Below are 22,092 nucleotides of genomic sequence, written 5' to 3' on the forward strand. Positions count from 1 at the left end.
GCAGGTGATGGCTTGGTTAGCAATGGCCGCCCCTATGGGTGGAACCCTTTCCGAGTGCTAGATTACCCCCTTGGTTCGTATTCGCGTCTTCTGGTACTACATCCGGGTAATGACGGCGAAAACGACTGGTCATATTCGGACATACGGCCGCACTCGCATGCATTGAACAAAGTTTACAAAGAGGTGAAACAGTATGCTATTTTTATTTACCCGCCACGGTGGCCAGTAGGTGAAGCGAGTTTACTCGCCACAACTCAAAATCACCCGCATTTGGCTGGTGGCGGGTGCTAATTTCCATCCCTGATACGCACGCTCTCTTGGGTAGGTTTAGGGTAGTGGGTTGGGGGGTTCGTATGTATAATACGCCATAAAGTGCGTATCATATGCACGCGAAAAACAGCGTATCATATACACGCCAAAATGAGTTTTGGCGTATACATTCCACGACATTTCGTGAGATCCGGCTGTCTGATGGCTACTTCCAGCAGGATAATGCACCATGTCACAAAGCTCAAATCATTTCAAATTGGTTTCTTGAACATGACAATGAGTTGACTGTACTAAAATGGTCCCCACAGTCACCAGATCTCAACCCAATAGAGCATCTTTGGGATGTGGCAAAACGGGAGCTTCGTGCCCTGGATGTGCATCCCACAAATCTCCATTAACAGTAAAATGCTATCCTATCAATAGGGGCCAATATTTCTAAAGAATGCTTTCAGCACCTTGTTGAATCAATGACACGTAGAATTAAGGCAGTTCTGAAGGCGAAAGAGGGTCAAACACAGTTTTAGTATGGGGTTCCTAATAATTCCTTAGGTGAGTGTGTATATATATATATATACACACTCACATTTGTGTAGTTTTTACATTCAAAAACATCATAACCAATAAGTAATACACTATTTTCTACGCTGGGTTTTGATGGGCGTGCCGCACTGGAGGCTTAGAAGTAAACGCCCATGGCTAGGATTGGATAAGATTTGCATATTTAATGAGCTTCAGCTCCCCTGTCAGTTCACATGAGGGAGGGATCAGCAACCGGAAAGATTGTCTCGACCACAGGGCTCGTAAACGTCTTTATCAAACAAACACAATGATTTATTTATCATCCACCCGCGATTGATTGAAAAATACCTTTTACTCACATAAGTTTGTTGCACCATTCCTGTCGGATCCAATATAGAAGGCACAACACTGTGTCTGCAAATCCATCATTTGATATTTGTTTACAAATGATTCCACAGTAAAATAAAGAGAACACGCATGCATCGTCTTCCCCACGTGAGTTGGAATGAAATTACACTAGAAATGTTAATGCTAATATTAATAAATATAATATTCAGTCATGAAACTCTATTAATCGCTGATTGGTTCTTTCAGTTCTACGACATCTACCAATTAGAGGTAATTCCTCATTTACTTGGCTTTATTTATACCATATTCTAGCCGCTATCAATATGCCGCACAATATGAGAAATCCTATAATCCCCCCTCCTCCCCAGTGCCACCTGTAGAGATCTGTCATTCTGCAGCAGCCTTTTCTTGTGTTATCTTGCAGAAACTGAACATTATGTTTTGCACAGCCTATCTCGTCTGCCAAAATCAAGCGTATGTACATTCTATGATCAATGCGAATAAAATGCTGGTTCACTCTACCTACTCTGAGAGTTGTCATGATTGAAATACTATAATATCACATTACAAAAAGTACTGTTTTTAACTTGAAAATAATTATAAATGTAACTATTTTCATATCAGTGGATCTCTAGTAAAAAAAGGACCAATGAAAATAAGGACAAAGAATATTCATAACTTAAACCCATTGGAATATTATTACTCCTTTATAAATAACATTTAATCTAAAAAATAACAATAACAGTTGTGTGCTTTTGGAAACCTTCACAGTCCAACAAAGGTTTCCAGTCATTTTACATACATTCATCTGCTTACATTGCAGAGGTGAAATAAACTTTACACTGATTTCCTCTTGAAAAGTGAATTACAAAAGCGGTCCTTCACTTTCCGATCAGAATGTCAAGAATTCAAGAGAAAATCCTCAGAGACCCGTCGTAAGTCTAAACACATCCACACACAGTCACATCACCCATCAGCAGTTAAAACAACCCCTTCAGTGAGACAAATTCAAAACCCTGAACCCTGAATTCATGCCCATTTGGTTACTATGAATCCAAATATACAGATTCATTTTTGTGCCAGTCATTTGATTTAGTAATACATTAGATTTGGGTTAAACACCTTACCTGACACTATATATATAATTTTTTATAATTATAATTGTTTATAATTAGAAAATCTATACATTGAAAAGAAAATTTAGCACATTTGCAATATCAGTACACACAAGAAATTCATTATACTTTTAAAGCTCAGGTGTGTTTGTGTTATATTTGTCCTGATTTGAGTGATGCTGCCGCCGCCTCAGAGGATCTGCCTCTAAATAGCAGCTGACGCAAGAAGACAGGATGAAGTTTAGAATTGTAAAGACACATCTCAAACCAGACAAAAAATATACAATTATTACATGATGGTGTCAAGTGATCATAATGTAGCATCTCTCTTTGACTCTTTGATCTTGTCTTTATTGCCCACTGTGCTTCTCTTCATATTCGATAACAGAAAAAGTTGAGGTGTTACCAAATACTCTCGCATCAGCGGGAAAAAAATCCTGCTCTTAATGAGAAGGGATATGAGACAAAACACCTTAGAGATTCAGAGAAATCTACAGTCGCTGTTTTGGATTCTAACTATGAGTAACATGAATACATTTATTGCAGAAGTGCAATATTGAGCTGATTTAAAAAAGGGAGACCATGAAAATGTGGTATATAATCGTCTTAGAACAGACATTAGTCTGTTTTCAGCCTCTAGCTTCCAGGTAAGACTGGATCAGACGAGTGCCTCTGGATTTCTGGTGATCCCCCCAGCGTGCTTGGATTCTCCAGACTGTCCGGGAGCGATGGGAAGCGCAGGCTTCTACACAGCAGTCCCGGGGGCTGTAGATGAGGCTCTGCTGTGGGCACAGCCAACTCTGTCTCTGGGGACATGGACATGGTGTCATTGGAGGCAACTGTCAGATGGATCCCACTGGACAAAGAGTCTGGAGACTTTTCTTTGAAGCTGTCCAAGTCAGGGCTCTGTGTAATGTGGAAAACAGGTCCGGTTCAATACAGACGTGCAACATGTTAGCTACAAAGATGAAAGAGGTAACAACAGAGTTCCGTCTATCTGACAAATATCGCTACAGTCACTATATTACCAAAGTCTGAAAGAGTATTGTCATATTTGGGGGTCATCACAAAAACTTTTGAGACAGTATTACATACAGCATCTCAATTTTTATATGAGTGGTTAATTTTCCTCCCCCCCAGTCACCAGATCTCAAGCCAATAGAGCATCTTTAGGATGTGGTGAAACGGGAGCTTCGTGCCCTGGATGTGCATCCCACAAATCTCCATCAACTGCAAGATGCTATCCTATCAATATGAGCCAACATTTCTAAAGAATGCTTTCAGCACCTTGCTGAATCAATGCCACGTAGAATTAAGGCAGTTCTGAAGGCGAAAGAGGGTCAAACACAGTTTTAGTATGGCGTTCCTAATAATTCCTTAGGTGAGTGTGTATATATATACTCATATATTGTCATATTTGAGGATCATCAAAAAACTTTTGAGACAGGATTATATACAGCATCTCAATTTTTATATGAGTGGTTAATTTCCTCCTCCTTTTACTGATTAATTGCACGTCTACTGTTAAAGCTACACTGTGTAACTTTTTTGTTTATTCTTAGCTAAAAACACTTAGTTCTTTCAAAAATATGTGCGCTCATTAATGTATATTTACTTCTTTCAAGTAATAAAGTATTCTCGTAAGTTTATAATATGCCATTGAAAATACATACGGGTAAGGGGTTTGAATGCCGGTCGCCATGTTGCCCCTCCATCTTGAAAGTACATTAGCCAAAGAGGGACATACCCATAAATTCAAGCTTCGCCTTTCGCATTTTAACACTCGATGGCACCGTGTCAAATGTGAAGAGGGGGATTGCCATGTTAATCTTGGACTAAATCGGCCACCGTAGGAGTTAAAACTAAATCAGAATTGAGAGGAACAGAAACTATTATTCACTGGATGGTCATATACCTTTACACCGCTAGATGGGGGAAAATATCACACAGTGTAGCTTTAATATGCAATTTCATGAGTTTGTGTGCCCATATTATCTTAGTAAAAGTGGTAAACAGATTTGGCTTTCTGTCTGCCAAAGGAGGAGAAGGGGATAAGGAGGGATGCTGCAAGAACTAACAATGGGAAGAGGTAAGCTGCTGGTTTTATACCTTGGTATTAATTGGAAGATTAGATGGGCATACTCATTCCGAAATTCCATTTAATAACTTCACTTACAAACCCACATGTACATATCGCACCCTCCCTCTCTCATTGCTCACATGAAAACCTACCTTACCAGGCGATGTACTGTCAGTGATCTGTAAAGAGGGCATAGTGTGGTGCGTTGCTGTAGTGTACAGGCTGGTGGGGTGAGCGGGGTGGGTCAGCGGTTCTGGGGAAACTGCGCTGTAGGCGGGAGGTACAGGTGCCATCTGCCTCTGCAGCAACTGCAGGATCACATTTATATCAGCTGTCATCCTGGTCTCTAGTCTTTAGAGAGAGAGAGAGAGAGAGAGAGAGAGAGGAGGGTTGTAAGGCTAATGCAGACCTTGCATTTAAAGCTTATTTTTTCTCTAGATGTTGGACCTGTTGAGTTGCGACTGCAGCAGCTCCAGGCGGGCTTGCAGTTGGCTCGGTCTGTCCTCAACACAGGGGCTGTGATGATGGTAGCAGGCCTGCACTGCAGAGGAATGTCTCTGGCTCTCTGAGAACTGACTGGCCCTGCGGTCTGGCAAATAGCTGTATAACCCTGACACATTCAGAGGAGCTGCTGTATGGAGGAAGAATGAGTGGGAAAACCATGAGGAACAGAAAGATACAGAATAATGGACAAGATAAAGACAGAGAACACCAAAATGATTAGAAAACTATAGCGATATTGCAGATAATTGAGACTTTTTAGCCAACAATTGCGAGTTCACATCTCACAATTCTGATTCGGACAATTGTAAGAAAAAAATTCTGCCATTTCTGGGAGGAAAAAAGAAAAAGTTTATATCTTGCAATTCTGACTTTATAACTTGCAATTGCAGCATATCATGCAATTTTTCTTTTTCATAATGTGGTGGAAACAAGCTTCCATTGAAAACGGTCACAAATTTGCAAGATAAAAAAATAAACAATAGCTAAATGTCAATTTGCATAATTCTACCAAGTACAAAACATACTCTGCACTGGCTATCGTAAAGTTAGTATGAATGAAAATACTTTTTTTTTTCTAAAAGCATGTTATAGATCTTATACATGCATTTAGGTGATTCCTTTTTCAACATTTCTTGACCTCAATAGTTTTTAATAAAATTATGACTTCGTCTTCCATGACAGAAAAGACAGACTTCTCTCTGGTGATGTATGCTGGACTTCTCCAATCAATTAGTCTGCTTAAACCCCGCCCCTTTTTACAATGGACTGCAAACTCTGAATCAGATCTAACACCATTCAATCAACAACAGTTCCCACCCTACATTTTTTCTTTTTCAATAATGAATTTCACTCAGATGTGTCACAATACAGAAGAAAAGATCTGTCACTACCTCCATTATATCGCAACTTTAATTGTATATTCAATCATTTGTCTTCAAAAAAAAGTTTTTCTGCATAAAAAAATGAATAGTACTTTTTTTAATCATGTCATATCAGTAGCCTAATAAGAATAAAAGCTGTTTTATTTTACTTTTTGTCATAGGATCATTTAATCAGATGAATTCCACCTGCTCTACTTGATTTGAGCTGGATTTGAAACTCAAGGCTCATTGACTCTACCTCATTTTTTACATTATTAACGTTATTTTCATTCGCAATAGATCATTATCCTTTTAGCGGCATGAACCAGCTAAATAAAATGTTGGCACTTGGCACAGTCACTTATCTGTTTTGGAGAAAATATTCGGTGATTTTGTGCACCACTTTGTGGACATTTCACTTTGGAACATGCCGCAAAATGTACAAGAAGCAACAGAATATTTTTTACAAAAATGTCACCACAGGCACTTATTTTTTTATGAGACAGGTTTGATATTATGTTCAGTGTAATATGATTCAGGTAGCACCAATCTTTATCCTGCTACCTGTGTATGGATGTGCCCCTCCCAGTGGTTCTCCCATGGCAGAAGCGGTGCTGTTGCCCTGGGGCAGACAGCTGACTGCAGAATGGGAGTATTCCTGCATCTCTGTCCCTGGTGAGTACATCTCCCCTCGGCCAGACACCAGGGGCTTCATGTCCTCTTCACTGGACAGGGAAACAGCACTGGCATTGCTGCATAACTCATCCCATTGTGAGAGCGGTATTGCCCCCCGATGGTTCCCCACAGGGGAACAAGACTGGACTGGGTACGTGTCCATTCCATCTCTGTCCATCCCATCTGGGTGACGTAAGAGAGAAAAGAAGAATCAGAATACTATAGACCTGCAGCAAAATAATTTTTGTGGCCCTCATAGACTAGATAGGCACCATTACCAGGCCGATTTCGCTGTAGGGGGTTCCTCCGATGTCTGGGCCGACGGTAGCCACAGTCTGAGTCCTCGCTTGGGGTTTGATGCATGATTCTGTCTGCCTGATACACACAAGCCTCAGTAACTCACATAATTACAGAACACATACAGAAACATGAAGACTTGCTGTCATCCAATTCATTTTCTCTGTGTTGTGTGTTTGAGTGGCTTACATCTCGAAGGTTGAACGTGATTTCCAGGTTGCTCCAGAAGTTGTCGGAGAAATCGGGGTACATGTCCAACACTTCCAGTAGGTCATCTCTCAGAATCTTGTGCAGATCACAGTATGTCAGAGCCCTCACGTCTGCACTTGATTTCCCTGGCCTGCCATATAGACTGATTGGCTCCCCAAAAATATCATTCTTACCTAGAGTCAAAACAGGACGAGAGGCAGGAGGTTGGAATAATTAGAAAAGAACAGAAATATAGAAAGAAGAACATCACAGTTGGGTATCAAATACTGTAGGTTTCGTGTAATGCTTACAATACTACATCCAAAAAAAGTTCAACCGGATATGTTCTGTTTAGTTTCGTTCTATAATCACAGTGTTTTGGTTTTCCTGTCTGCTGGTTTTGTAGTTTCTGTGCAAAACTGAAACAGTAAATGTGTTGCTTTCTAAAGCTGTTAAGGCTGCAATTAAACTTTATTTTTCCAAGATGACGTGATTTAAATTAAATGAAGAACGTAGCAAAAGATAAAGACAGAATTAGAAAGTATTCAAACCTAAAATGGCTACAACCACGTCCTCTCTGAGAATCTCTATGGAGCCGCGGGAGATGAAATATAACGCAGTTAATACGTCTCCACTGTGCACCAGAGTGTCACCGGGTGGGGCATGGGTGGTCTTAAAACGCATGGCCAGAGCCCGTAGACAACCTTTGCTCGCCCCCCGGAACGCCTTACAGTTCTGCAGCAGACTGCGGTTCAGATGCAGACAGATGTCAGCCTGCAGACACTCCGGAAAACCTTTTAACACCTACAGCAAGACATAGGAGAAATGCAACATTGAATATTTTTTACCATTTTAATTCAAACAATTAAAAGAATTGAATAATAATTAAACCCCGGAAACTGACCAGCCCTCATCATACTTTGAACACTGCAGATTGTGTATACAAGTAATGTTATGTAAAACTGCAGGTTGATTTGAAGAGTATGTGTGTGTAACTCACAGCGTTCATGTCGATGCCATTAGTATAGGACCAGGCATGCTGGAAGTACTCTTCTAGTCGTTGCCGAAGGCCGCCTGGGATCTGATGGAACCTGATGAACTCTTTCACACGTAGCATCTGAGTGTGGTAACGAGCTGTGCCAGAATATAACCTCTGAATTATAGCTGACACATTGCCAAAGATACTGGCATACATCAGGGCTGGAAAGGAAGAACAACAAGCATTATCATCAGCAAAGAGAATAAATCAAAAGATCAAAATACAGTAAAAACATTAAGAAATATTTGTTGAAAATGGTTGTGCTGCTTAATATTTTGGTGTAAACTGGTATACGTTTATTTCAGGATTTTTAGATGATTAGAAAGATGATTTGTTTTTATTTGAAATAGAAATCTTTTGTAACATTATAAATGTCCTGACTATCAATTTAATGTGTTTTTGATTAATAAAAGTATTTATCTCTTTAAAAGAAATGTTAAGCCTTAGCTGTCATGTCTAATATAGATAATGAATGTAGAGAACTTACAGCCAATGAGCATGACACAAATGGAGAAAATCTTCTCAGGATTGGTGTTAGGAGAGACATTTCCGAATCCCACACTGGTCAAGCTACTGAAGGTGAAGTACAGCGCAGTTACATATTTATCCTTGATAGAGGGGCCAGAGAAAGAGTCACTGTCATTGTAGCGCTTGCCAATTTGGTCGGCCAGGTTATCCAGCCAGCCGATCTTCATGCCTCCGATACGGGCAGAGCTGGTGCGCTCCACATTACCAATGGCGTACCAGATGCATGCCAGCCAGTGAGCGATGAGGGCGAAGGTGCACATGAGAAGGAAGAGAACTGCCGCGCCATACTCAGAGTAACGGTCCAGTTTTCTCGCTACTCGCACCAATCTCAGCAGCCGCGCAGTCTTTAGAAGGCCAATCAGAGTGGTGGTTTGAGGCTGGAAGGAGGAGTTTGAGAGGATTAATTTGCAATGCATAACAATCACTCTTATTTTAATTTTTTCTGCATGATTGTGGCAGAATGCATTTATGACCTCCTTTCCTCCATGGCACACATAAGTGGAATCTCTGAAGAAGTCCTTGTCACTTCTGTACATGTAATGAAAGTGAACAAGTAAGCCTATTAAATAGTCATCGTAAGACTATCAAGAACTCTTCGGAACTGATTGGATAGCTTTATGGGAGGAACAAATCATAATTCATTCACCAATTATCTTTTCTCCACTGAGCTGTGAACGGCATTCAGTAAGTTAATTTAAATCATTCAGACTAATTTTATGAACCAGATCAAACAAATCACAAGAATGATTCATTCCCATAATGGACATTACTAGCCTACTACTCACATTAACTCTTGACTAGGACTGATATCAGGATTTGACACCTTAATTTTGGTCTGTTCTTCATACAAATCAATCATATGGCTTAAGAAGATTTTTATTAAAGCTCACAACTCACATGGGGGAGAGGAAATAATGACAGAATATCCCTTTGAGAGCTGGTAAGTACTTAAAAGATCATCATTTACAGGAACAATGTATTCAATGGGAATTTAAACATGTAAATCTAAAAATATGTGTTCATATGTGCTCATATGCAAATCAGAACTTTCATTAAAAAAATCTGACTGGTTTTTATATGAGAAAAAATGGCAGACTTCAAATGACATACTTGACTATTTTACTGTAAGAAGTAAGAAATAAGTATGAATAATTAACATATGAACATGCTAATTATTAAAATGGCTGTTTCATCAGTCTGTGAAGGTGACCTTCACCAGTATAGCAGAATATATGCCAATATATCATTCAGCATAATAAACACAATCAATATGATCAATATTCTAGATGATTCGTTGACTAGTCTGAATGGTTCTACACTGTAAAAAAATATTGTTGGTTAACTAAAAAAAGTAAGATTACTGGTTGCCTTTAAAATTTGAGTTTTTACAATGAATGATATTGGTTTAATAAATAGAAACTTAAAATATGATTTATCTGAACCACATAAAAAATTGATAAATTTTGAAAACAGCACAATCTGGCATGTTTCACTGCGTCATAACAAATAAAACACACACAATTACCTAATATGATTCTTTAAAAAATATATATATTTTAATAATATTTGAATAAAGTTTGTCGATTGTCGAACTTAACTTTTCAATAAACTCAAAATTAAGGCAACCGGGTAGCTTATTCTTTAAATAATTTTTTACAGTGTACTAAAAGTAAAATGTTTTACAATCGCACGTTCTTGTTTGTACATTCACTGTAAACAATAAAATTAAAAATTGCTCCAATTGAACATTTTCTAGTGACTGATTACATCTACATTTTTCAGCTGGCCGAATTGAAATTCTGTGAATTAAAATTTGACCAACTGAAAAATTTAGATGTGATCAGTCACTTGAAAATGTTCAATTGGAGACCTGAATTTTACCTAGTTAGCACATCACAATCCTCACCTCATCTGAACCTGATCTGAAAATGAGCAGGTCGAAGGGAATCGCAGCCACAATGTCTATGAGGAACCAGCCCTTGAAGTAATGCTGAGCGATGCGAGCGGGATTGCTGACCACCTCGTCGTTGTGATTGACATAAGTGGTCCTGAAATTGATGAGGATGTCGATAATGAACATGACATCCACCACCAGGTCCACTACGTTGAGAGGGTTGCAGGTGTATCCGCAGGTGCGCCTCCTCTCGTCCTCCTGCTCGTTGAGGAGAAAGGCAGCCGAGTAGGGCGTAAAGACGGCAGTGTAGAGCACCAAGAGTAGGATGATCCAGTCCCATACTGCTTTAAACGGGCTGTAGTGGAGGATGGTCCACTTGTGGATGCGTGGAGCTTGAAGCTTGTACTCAGGAAGCACATCTGCCCCAAGTGACAGTACCTGGGAAGAAAAGGAGAGATGTTTCTGAGGATGTCAGTGGGTATCTTTAACTGAAATTTCATGGATGCAAAGGGTCAAGGTAAGCATAGACAGTTCGCCGACAGCTTTGCTAATTCAAAACCAATGCAATCATACAAACAAAAATGCCTACTATAAGGTGACGTCTATGAGTGACAGTATAAAAAGTCAGAATCTACCTCAATAGACACACACACACAGGAGAAAATACAATGGACACTAGATGATATCTTGTTCAAAGGCATTTAAAAAAAACAGACATTGAACTGTATTTACTTTGAACTGTATTGTCATATCTCATTTTAACCCAGAGCACGAAACACCTGCAGACATCTGTTTATCTTCATTGCTTTGTTCTTTAAGATGTACACCTCCTCTTCCTCTTGACATGTGCCATTATTAAAAGGAAGGGCACCAGCCATGTTCTGAAGACCAGATTCAATTTTAAAGGGCACGGACTGAAAAATGCACCACAAGGGATCTGTCTCTGACTCTGACCTGTATGTTAAACAACCACACTGCTTGAAGTGGTGTAAATGTGAGGGTATATGAGAAGTGACAGAAATAATCAGGAAAAAAAGAACTAAACCTTGAAGAGTCTTCCATTTTTATATATATATTCTGCTATTTCATTCATGAAATACAGTTTTATGAAAGATATTTTCACACACACAAAATCACAAACACGCAGACACACATGATAAAACAATAAAAGTATGACATAAGTAGTCTGTATGTCTTAGTCTGCTTTTGAAGTCACACGCTCTTTGTGAGAAACCGTCATTTTAAATCAAATACTGCAACATGGCAGCTAAAACCTTTTTCAGAGCAGAGCCAGGACAGATGAAAGCAATGCTATCAGCTTGCCATGTTTTCAATGGCATCTGCTGTAAAAAGCTGTATAAGGCTCCTAGATCTTGTTGTCTGGAGTTTTTTCTCGGCTGAATATACTTTTTTGGAAAGATTTTTTTGCTGTTTCGTCGGCAGAACAATAAAAAAAAACCTTTAAATGACAGTCCAACCTACTGTCACAGTCTATCCCTCACAGCCTCGCTTTCATTCCCAACAAATATTTGCCGCTGCTGTGAATAAGGTCTATTGCACAGGCACAGGTTTGACGTCATGACTTGCACTATTCCCAGCCGACTATTTTACTCTCTCTTAGACATGAATAGCTAGAGTTTGTATTTTGGTACTGAGAGGCTTTGCAATGTGGTCAGAATCAGTTCATCCGTACACATCCTCTGTCACGTCAGAACAGACTCCAGCTTTCCATTACCTCCCTCGACTCTGATCGAAGATCAATCACTGGCCATGGCTCTTTTAAAACAAGGGCTCCAAAAGGAGGCGTTTCATAGAGACACTGTTTTGGCTCTTTCAGTGAACAATTCTTAAAAGAAGCATTTTTTTTTTTTGCAGTGTGAAGAACATTTTAATAAATCTTAAGAACTTTTAGGTTCTTTTTCTTTTATTTTTTTTAAGTCTAACACATTATGTCAACAAGCGTGCCGCTGGGCTATATTTGTAACTGCTGAACTATTTTACACTGAGACCTATTTTCTGCTACAGCTTTTCCCCAACAGAAAACCTCTCCTTTAATACACCATTAGCAGCCCATGATTACTCCTCGTACAGACGACCATGGCAACCACTGGCTGCCATGGAAACTACAAGTTGATCGGAGAACATCAGTCATGTGGAAAAAGTTGGTAGATTCAAAAGAGTTCTTTTGGGATGGGAAAAAAACTATTTTGAAAGCAAATTCTTAAATAGCAGTATGAATTGTGTTGTGGTATTGCAAATGCTATGTTTAACACTGATAATAAGATCTCGAACCTAGTAATATGCATTTCAGTTTTCTTTTACACAAATTTCAGAACACATGACCATCTAATGCAAATCACAGCCTTTCACTGTCAAGCAAGTGATGAACGATGTGAAGAGGCATGTCTTTTTCTTATATTTTTAGATTGTTTGAATCTAATTCAGGGCTTTTACTTTTATTAAGCATTTAAGGGCTAAGAATCGCCTTTGTTTAAGCATGAATGGCTTCATTTAAACAAATAACAGCTTTGAATAAGGTTTAATGTAATTACCTGCCACCACTTACCAACTACTCAAGGTGAAAACACAGAACCTTAACATGATAAATGTCTTAGTTCATTAGCCATATCACATGCCATTAAATGAGAAAGTACCTCTGTAACGTCTGCCAATGTACACGTTCATTCATAAAATCTTTCTTAATATAACACGCGCATTCTGCATTATCTGCAGTCTGTACTGACCGGTACAACAATGAGAGGCTCCTTGTCCATGTTGTCCAAGGTGTTATGCGGACTCACAACATCCAATGCAAAACTGTTTCTTCAGAAAGAGAAGAAACTCCACAGTCTCTACCTCCAAACAGACACGTCATCTTTACCACACACATGCTGTACAAAAACACCTGATCTAAAGGGGAAAAGAAAGCAGAACTGGATAGATGGACGACACCTCTGAATCCAAGGGAACAAAAAGATGGATTGCTGAACAAACAGGCTAAACTGCCTAAATGCACCAATTTGCAGGGAAAAAAATCGACAGGAAAGGGAGTGGTGAGGGAGGGTGTGGAACATTTCCAACAGGTCAAACCGAATGAGAACTAAATAGGCTGAAAGAGCCTCATGCACTGATTAGTTGTCAACGTTTGGTAATGGAAGAAAGAATTGCATCCACAGGTGCATGGAGCAAGAAATGCTCAAAGTCCGTAAACTGAATGAAAGCCACAATCTTACAAATAGAGGTTCTTAAATATGATGTTGATGGTCCCATAACTTTAACATTCATTGAACATTTCTTTATATTCTTTATAGTTGGGAAAGGTTCTTTAGATAATTAAAATGTTCTTCACACTACTGTTCACTGAAATGTTTTTTGGGGAATCCATTAAAAATATTAATAAGTATCATAACATACAATAACAATGCAACTGAGTGCAATGAGTTAAAAACACAGTTAAAACTGACCAGTGAGCAGATATTTCAAACCATAGCTGTCTTCAGTTTTTCACCATAGATAAGTAAAATAAAGATAGTTGTAAGAAGTTGTAATATAAATGACAGGTAAAAACTCATCTCTTCCGTGAGCACAATCTTATCATTAAAAAAATAAAAATAATAATAATAATAATATATATATATATATATATATATATATATATATATATATATATATATATATATATATATATATATATATATTCTTGTTCCTCTACCTTTCTCTATTCCCTCCCTATTCTATCTTAAGCTGCTCTGAGTAATAATAATAATAATAATAATAATAATAATAATAATAATAATAATAATAATAATAATAATAATAATAATAATAATAATAATAAGCTCAAGGACACTTTACAATAAACAAACAACAATAAAGCCAATTGACAAACAGAGTAGACAGAACAACAGTAGGCAATTGAGAGTGCAAGTACAATAAATGAAAAATCGGAGTGAAAAAAAAAAAATTCTAAGACCTATAACATTCAGTAAAGAGGTGTGTTTTGAGCATGGATTTGAATTCAGAGATAGTGGCAACAAAACGGAGTGATCGGGGTAGAGAGTTCTGAGTAATTTTTAAATAAATAAAAACAATCAACACATAACAAAATCATGACGGAACGCTTCATTTACTCCTCCATGGAAAATCACTTTGGATAAAAGCGTCTGCTAAATGCATAAATTTAAATGAATCAAATTCCCTCACACACTGACCAGATGATTTAGTATAGATCTAAAACTTTTCATTAATCACTACTGAATAAAATGACTAAGGATCTATTAACAGTATTGTGGCTAATGTCAAATTGTGCTGTTGAAACTAAGAGTTCAAGTTCTAGCTCATAAAAACAACAAGGGTGATGTCCAGATTACAACACTGCAGGTCTAAGCAGTTATATACAGATAAAGCACAGATATATAGTGTTACCATGGGCAACAGTCATTATTCAGAAACATTTAACAGCTGAAAACCACAACTGGCCAGTATTCCAGAGAGTCTCTTCTCTATTATTAAGTGTCTATTTACAATAAGCGCAAAATAGATTTTTGATTAACTCTGCCCACCACATATCAGGTGTTTTACTTTTAGTTCAAATAGCTTTTTACTTATCTATTAATATTTGCACCTATAGTGTAAACAAAACACTATGTGTTGCTATTTGTGATGCAAACAGTATAGTGATCTATGTAAACAGCATACATATTTTTTCTTTCTTGTTTTAACATTGTAAATAGCCATTGCCAAAAGTTGTTCAGAAAGTCTCTTATCATTTTTGGCAGTTTCATCTGTCATCACAGAATAAGGAACTATTCATATACTTGTTTGTATACTGAGCTAATAATATTTCCTATACACTGTAAAAAAAAAAAATTAAATAAAAATCAACTTGGATGATTAAAATACATACAAAAGTGTTTTGAATCTTCTATAACTAATATATTTTTTAATTGCTTAACTCATTTTGAAATGTTTTTGTCATAACATAACATTTTACAGTGTGCTCTGATTCTACCCCTGCATATCACATAAACCTTTCAAAATATACATTACAACATTATACTGTATGTTTATTAATCATTTTTCCTCATATGGACCATTGCTAAATGATTACAGATTTTGTAATTAAAGAGCGCGTTTACATTTTAAACCGATAATGCTTAATAAACAAACGACGTGTGGGGTTACATAAACACGCTAAAACCGTTTTCCATTATCATAAGGTAATAATCGGCATAAAAATAAACAGATCAACAAATAATCCTAATTTAACGGAAAAAAATTAAACTAATTTTTTTTTTTTACAGTATTTTCTTGTAACATTGAATTACGTTTAAAACTATGTAAAAATACAAACAATATCTGTAAATAAACAATCTGACTGTTATTTTAGGGATTATATAATTAATTACAAATAGTAATTCTCTTTTTTTATACAGAAAAATCACTGTATTATTTATACAGTATTCATACAGTATTTATACAAATGTATGTAAAATAACAAAAATAATCAGTAATAAAATCTTAAGCTCATTATATTAAAGGTTTATGTCCATCCTAACAACTTAACATTATTATTTGTCATTTTAAAGTAAATATTATTAGTTTTATAATTACACTGTAAAAAATAAAATCACAAAAAATGGTCAAATGACTGGCAGCTATGGCTGCCAAACAAAAACATAAAATTAAAATAAAATATCTCAATTCAAATAAAGTGCAAAAACGATTTACATTAAAAGGTTTAGAGAAAACAGTTTTTTTCTCTTTAATTTTGTCACTTGACCATTTCTTAATTTCTTTCTTTCTTTCTTTTTTTTCTTTTCTTTTTTTACAGTTTATGAGTATTTTTTTTTTTTACATTCAAACACTGTAATTCTTCGTACAAATATAGCAAACTATATAGCAAACTATATCAAACAAGAATCTGTTTTTAAAGAGTACAAATCTGCACTGCTCTTCAGGTTGAAACTTCCAGGCCTCTGCCCAAACCACAAAACACCATTTGACAAAATTAAATTAAAATATAACTGCAAATAAAAATAAATATACACACTTGCTAACTGTAGTTTAAAACAAGTCGTTTCCATGTAAATTTGAGCGTGATTGGTCATTCTGACCGTCATCCAGAAATCTGGCCAATGACAGCAGTGTGCGCCTTCTACCGCTCACGCGCTCAGGTTTGAATTTACAGCCGTTGCTGGTGGAGCGTTCAGGCGCGGCCTCTGATCTGCAATAGGACTGCTCATGTAAATTAGTAACCCTATACCTTACAAGCTAAATTCAATTTCTAGTTTTTCAATTCCTCCTGGGCGCTCTGAGAAATTGTTTGTGAAGAATTTGTTTACATAAATGTATATCTGAATAATAGAAATTTTAGAATCAATAGTGAAACAGTGACAATCTTGACAGTTTTGTATTTTTTCATTAAATGTATTGTGTATTGTATTGTTTTGTCTTACAAAATAAAACTGTAAATTTACAATCTTGAGCATGCTTTAACACTTTATTGAATGTTTTTTTTTATTGTAATAATCTGTAAAATAACTGTTATTCTGCAGAATTTTTAGTAGCCTACTATCACTTTATTGATGGTGTTTGATCATTATAATCTAGGAAAAATCTGTAAAAGAACAGTTTTACACTTTTAAAAAAATCATTAAAAAACGGTTAAATGACTGGCAGCTATGGCTGCCAAACAAAAAACATAAAATTAAAGTAAAACAACTTTATTTAAACAAAGAAAATCTGTAAAATTACAGTTTAACACTGTATTTAAAAAACGTTAAAGGTAAAATAACAGTTTTTTTCACTAAATCTTTTAATGTAAATGTCTGTAAAAATATTGTTTTAGCACTTTATTTGAATGAAGATATTTTACTTTAATTTTACAGTTTTTGTTTTGCAGCCATAGCTGCCAGTCATTTACCGTTTTTTTACATTTTTTTTTTTACAGTGTGGCCAACTTTCTGCAGAGTCAACAGACCTCCAAACTTTGTGTTGTCTTTAGATAAGCTCAAGAACAGTGCGTAGAGAGCTTCATGGACTGGGTTTATATGGCCGAGCAGCTGCATCCAAGTTTTACATCACCAAGTGCAATGCAAATTGTCAGATGCAATGGTGTAAAGCACACCACCACTAGACTCTAGAGCAGTGGAGATGTGTTCTCTGAAATGACCAATCACGTTTCTCTGTCTGGCAATACGATGGACGAGTCAGGGTTTGGTGGTTGCCAGGAGAACGGTACTTACCTAAAAGCATTGTGTGATGTGTAAAGTTTGGTGGAGGGGGGATTGTGGTGTGGGGTTGTTTTTCAGGGGGTTGGGCTTGGCCCCTTAGTTCCAGTGAAAGGAACTTGTATTGCTTAAGCGTAACAAGAACATTTTTGGACAGTTTCAGGCTCCTAACTTGGGAACAATTTAAGGGATGGCCCCTTCCTTTTCCAACATGATTGTTCACCAGTGCACAAAACAAGGTCTGTAAAGTCATGGATAAGCAAGTTTGGTATGAAGAGAGTCCTGACCTACACCGATAGAACACCTTTAAGATGAATTAGAGCAGAGCAATATAGTGTATATTGTGTATACCCCCCCCCCCCCACACACACACACACACACACACAAACACACACACCATCTTATTGCTGAATTAAAAGTGGCAAAAAGAAGCCAGCAACCCTGAAAAGTGGTTATGAACAGCTCACAGATACTATACTGCAGCCTCATATTTCTGTCAGGACTAAAAATTCAAATTTTTATACTATGCAGTCATCAAAACACAAATATGTCCATCCTCAATTTGAGGATTAATCTAATGCAAATATGTTCAGATTTAATACACTGTGCATATTTTATATACATTATGTAACTGTATCAACATTTACTCATCATGCGGTGTCACAGTCCTCTCTTATCAGTCTGCACATGTCAGGGGACACACAAACACAAACATGCCGTGTGAGCGAACATTCAAATCCATGTGCTAGTGAGATCCTAATGACAGAAGGTGCTCACATGCACATACACGAATTCACTGGAGCGAGATATCTGTGCTTATTGATATAATCTAACACTCCGTTTCATAATGATGGAACCAGGCAAATCCATTGCCACTGTCTGCACGCTGATCACAGCTAAAAACTCTGTGTGACACACTGAGATTATCAAAAGTAAAACATACACTGTGCAAAACTTCACTAACAGTTTATCTTGTAGCTAAGGTCAATGTAACATTTCCATGACAAGTCTTTGGCACTATCTGTTGTTTGTATTAATAAATAATAATAAAAATGAGTGCCCTGAAGAAAATGTTACAGCACGCAACGTTGCACTTCAACAAGCAAAACAAAAACAAGATGAATGGAGAGAAGAACGGAAAAACAAAGTAAAGCAAAATGAAAGGATGTGTTCACATGATACCACAACTGACAAAACTAAAACAATTGGGAAGGGCAACAAAATAAAGCAAAAAAAAGGCAACAATCCAAGAGCAATAAAAAACTAAACAGAAAAAATAAAAAAACAAACTAAAGTAAACTACAGAGATGTAACTACAAGCCACTACTACAAAAACATGAACATACGGTGAACGGCACGAGGACAAAACAAAGAAATAAAGCCGAAATAAGGCAAAATAAAAGCCCACTGCTACAAATAAAAGGACCATACGGCGAACGGCACAAAGACAAAACAAAAATAAAGACAATCACACTATAAGGCTAAATAAAGGAACATTGTCCTTAGGCAAAAACATGTCTCAGTTTGCATATGTCTCGAGTCAAAAAGTCACCAGAGCCTGATACTGAAACAACACCATTAACAGTGATCTATGTGTGTGGCATCAGCTGTCAGCCAAATCCTTCCAGGTCCTGACCTTTTTTTTTCAACCAGGTGTGGGAGGTGAAAATCAAGCAGAGTGGAAGAGAAACACAAAGCAGCGAAGGTAAGAAAAGAAAGAGCGGATGAAGAGGAGATAAATAAAGGTCAAGGCAAGTCTGGTACTTACAGGCTTAAGTTTCTGTTTCAAGCTCATGGTGGCATTCTCTGAGCAGTGCTGAGACAGACACACAGAGCACTGACACAGGGAAACACCGCCCTTCCACGCTCGCTCTCTTTTTCCTCATGGACACACACACACACACACACATACTGATAAAGGTGTGGAACGGACAACAGCCATCCTATTTGCATAAAGATTCGACTGCGTACACAGAATATGAATGTGATACAGGCATTACAAAAAATGTAAAAAATGTAACAGACTGTTTGCACTTATGTGCACACACAAGCTCTGAAACTCATTTTGTACTCCTCTTTTTTTAATAGTTTTATTATTTAAACATATTATAGTGTAAAATATAATGAAAATCTCAAATTCAATATAAAATGTTTAATTTTGTACAGGAAGTAAATTGGTGTAAATGATGTACACGTATTGATCAGTTTCACTGTAACTACACTTTATATGCTTGGCACTGATATTCTGAGAGGCGCTATGTCAATGCATTTGCCCTCTGCAGCAGGACTGTGGCGTGCTTATGTCACATGCCTATTCACACTTATTATTAGAGAAATTATTAGATAAATAATGCCATGTTGCTCTTGATGATGACTGAGTTTAACTGAAGTAAAAGCAGGAACCCGGGAACATGATTTTACTTGTCTTTCTAGATTTTTGTATACACTAACATGTAAAAGTTTGGGGTAAGAATTTTGGACCCTCTTTATATTAGGTGGCCTTGACTACTATGTACTGACATTTTAATTAATAATTTGATACAATGCACTTATTGAGTATAAAAACATGTTTTTACATTGTACTTACATAGCTACATGTAATTACATCTGTAATTCATTTCTGTAGTTACATTTAACTTACCTATACCACCACACCTGTCCTTAACTTTACCTGTATCCCACCTCTATATAAGCAAAAGTGTTTTGCAATACAATATGAACACAATAAGTATATTGTACTTATTTTTATAACGTAAGTACATAGTAGTTAAAGCCACCTAATGTAAAATGAGGCCAGACTTTTTAATAAAAAAGAAAACAAAAAAAAACTTCAGCAAGGAAACATCCAAATGATCAAAAGTGACAGTAAACATTTCCATTTCAAAGAAATACTGTTCTTTTGAAAAGAAAAAATATTACACAATACCACAAAATATTAAGCAATGATTTCTGAAGGAGCATTTGAAAATAAAGATATCAGAAATAAAAGACATTTTAAAACATACTGAAACAGAAAAATAATGTTCCTGCTTTTGATTGTATGTGTTCAAACAAATGCCGCCTTGGTGTGCATACTTTTGAAAATTCTTTAAAAAATGAACAAAGAAACAAAAAAAATCTTAAAGTAAGAGGAGACACAGGAAACACCGATAATAAGAGAGAGAGAGAGAGAGAGAAGCAGGGCCGAGAAAGGACCTTGAGCCAGTACTTGAACTTGGGTCGCCAAAAGCGCATCTGCACCATATGTCAGAGCTGCCCAAAGGCTCCAACTGACTACAGAACTTTTCCATGACCTCGCTAATATTTCTAGGGTTTTTTTCTGTGATTGTAGGACCCCACGACCTACAGAGTTCATCATCATATTTCATTCAAAGGCTAATGCTTCTCACATGTGAACCAGTCTACTAAAAACAGTACAGCTAGTCACATAACTAGGAACGTCATGTTATATAGACAAATCAATAACGACATTGATCAATGCAGATGATCATTTCCCTTCTTGCTCAGTGTCAAATCGAAGTCCAATTATCAAGCCATGAAATTGTCTGTTCTACCTCAGGACGTAATGCCAAACACAGACTGCACATATGCCTTAATACGTGTACCGTAACATCAAGTAAACACTCAACTAGTCATACAAAAGCTGCACACTAGTTACTCATATTAGCATCCTAAAAGTGGTTCAGTGAACATGCTAAATAATGTATAAAAAGAAAAGCAAAATGCAAAAAAAATATGAGAGTTTAGTTTAGGGGTAGTGTTCTAAAAAAGATTTGTGTGACTATTACACAGAAAGAGAAAGAGCAGGTAGAAAGAGACAGAAAGAGAGAATGAGAGAGTTGGTAGAGAGGACCAGAGAGAGTGTGCTTGCATGCACACTTTTGACAGATGTGTGTTTGTGTGTGTGTGTGTGCGAGTAGAGAAGCACACAGTCAGTGTATCTTTGGCCCCTGCTGTCACTGCCCTCTACTTCCATTAGCCCTAGAAGCCAAGGTCACCAGCAGAGAGCAACGAGACACACACACACACACACACACACATCCACACACACACACACAGTCATTCGCATACGGGTCATGCTCACGCAAATTAAAATGCCCTTAAATGTCAAAGGCCAAATGTCATTCCAAACCTGTATGAAAAGATTTTGAGCATTATCTAAGCGTTATTTTTATTTTTGCCAATGAAATGGAAGCCAATAGAGTCACCAAAACTGTTTGGTTAAGAACATTCTTCAACATATCCTCTGTGTTTCACTGAGGAAATTAAAAGATGGGAACAACACAATGGTGAGTAAATGACTTTTTTTTTTTTTTTTTTTTTTTAAAGGACCAACAGTTTAAATAATAGTTTGTGAACTTACTCAAATGTATCAAGAAAGTTATAAGTGGAGGCTTAAAGAAAAATATATAAATAAAAACTATTATTAAAGAAGGAAAACAGACAATTAGGAAGAATGGGGAAAAAATGTTCAGTTCACCTGTTGGAATGTGTCATATGCCTCATTAAAAGGAATACAGACACACGTACAGGCTTTATGAT

The 22,092-nt window shown here is 36.9% G+C and overlaps 1 protein-coding gene across 2 annotated transcripts in view; it reads right to left on the reverse strand.

Annotated features, from left to right (window-relative positions):
* Window positions 1–1,046: 1,046 nt before the first annotated feature.
* kcnh6a (potassium voltage-gated channel, subfamily H (eag-related), member 6a) overlaps window positions 1,047–22,092 on the reverse strand; it is a 39,364-nt gene continuing 18,318 nt past the window's right edge. Inside the window, exons 7-16 of one of the 2 annotated variants that reach the window (XM_067415933.1) lie at window positions 10,331–10,756; window positions 8,384–8,801; window positions 7,858–8,057; window positions 7,409–7,661; window positions 6,858–7,051; window positions 6,650–6,746; window positions 6,261–6,554; window positions 4,780–4,963; window positions 4,485–4,683; window positions 1,047–3,158 (exon numbers count right to left, since the gene is read on the reverse strand). In XM_067415933.1, coding sequence (XP_067272034.1) covers window positions 2,889–3,158; window positions 4,485–4,683; window positions 4,780–4,963; window positions 6,261–6,554; window positions 6,650–6,746; window positions 6,858–7,051; window positions 7,409–7,661; window positions 7,858–8,057; window positions 8,384–8,801; window positions 10,331–10,756 — 2,535 coding nt within the window. In that variant the 3' untranslated portion in view covers window positions 1,047–2,888. Of the gene's footprint in view, window positions 3,159–4,484; window positions 4,684–4,779; window positions 4,964–6,260; window positions 6,555–6,649; window positions 6,747–6,857; window positions 7,052–7,408; window positions 7,662–7,857; window positions 8,058–8,383; window positions 8,802–10,330; window positions 10,757–22,092 lie in introns of those variants that run through there. The other variant, XM_067415942.1, reaches the window with a different exon arrangement.

Source organism: Pseudorasbora parva, chromosome 2, assembly GCF_024679245.1.
Source record: "Pseudorasbora parva isolate DD20220531a chromosome 2, ASM2467924v1, whole genome shotgun sequence".
NCBI classification, from domain to species: Eukaryota; Metazoa; Chordata; class Actinopteri; order Cypriniformes; family Gobionidae; genus Pseudorasbora; species Pseudorasbora parva.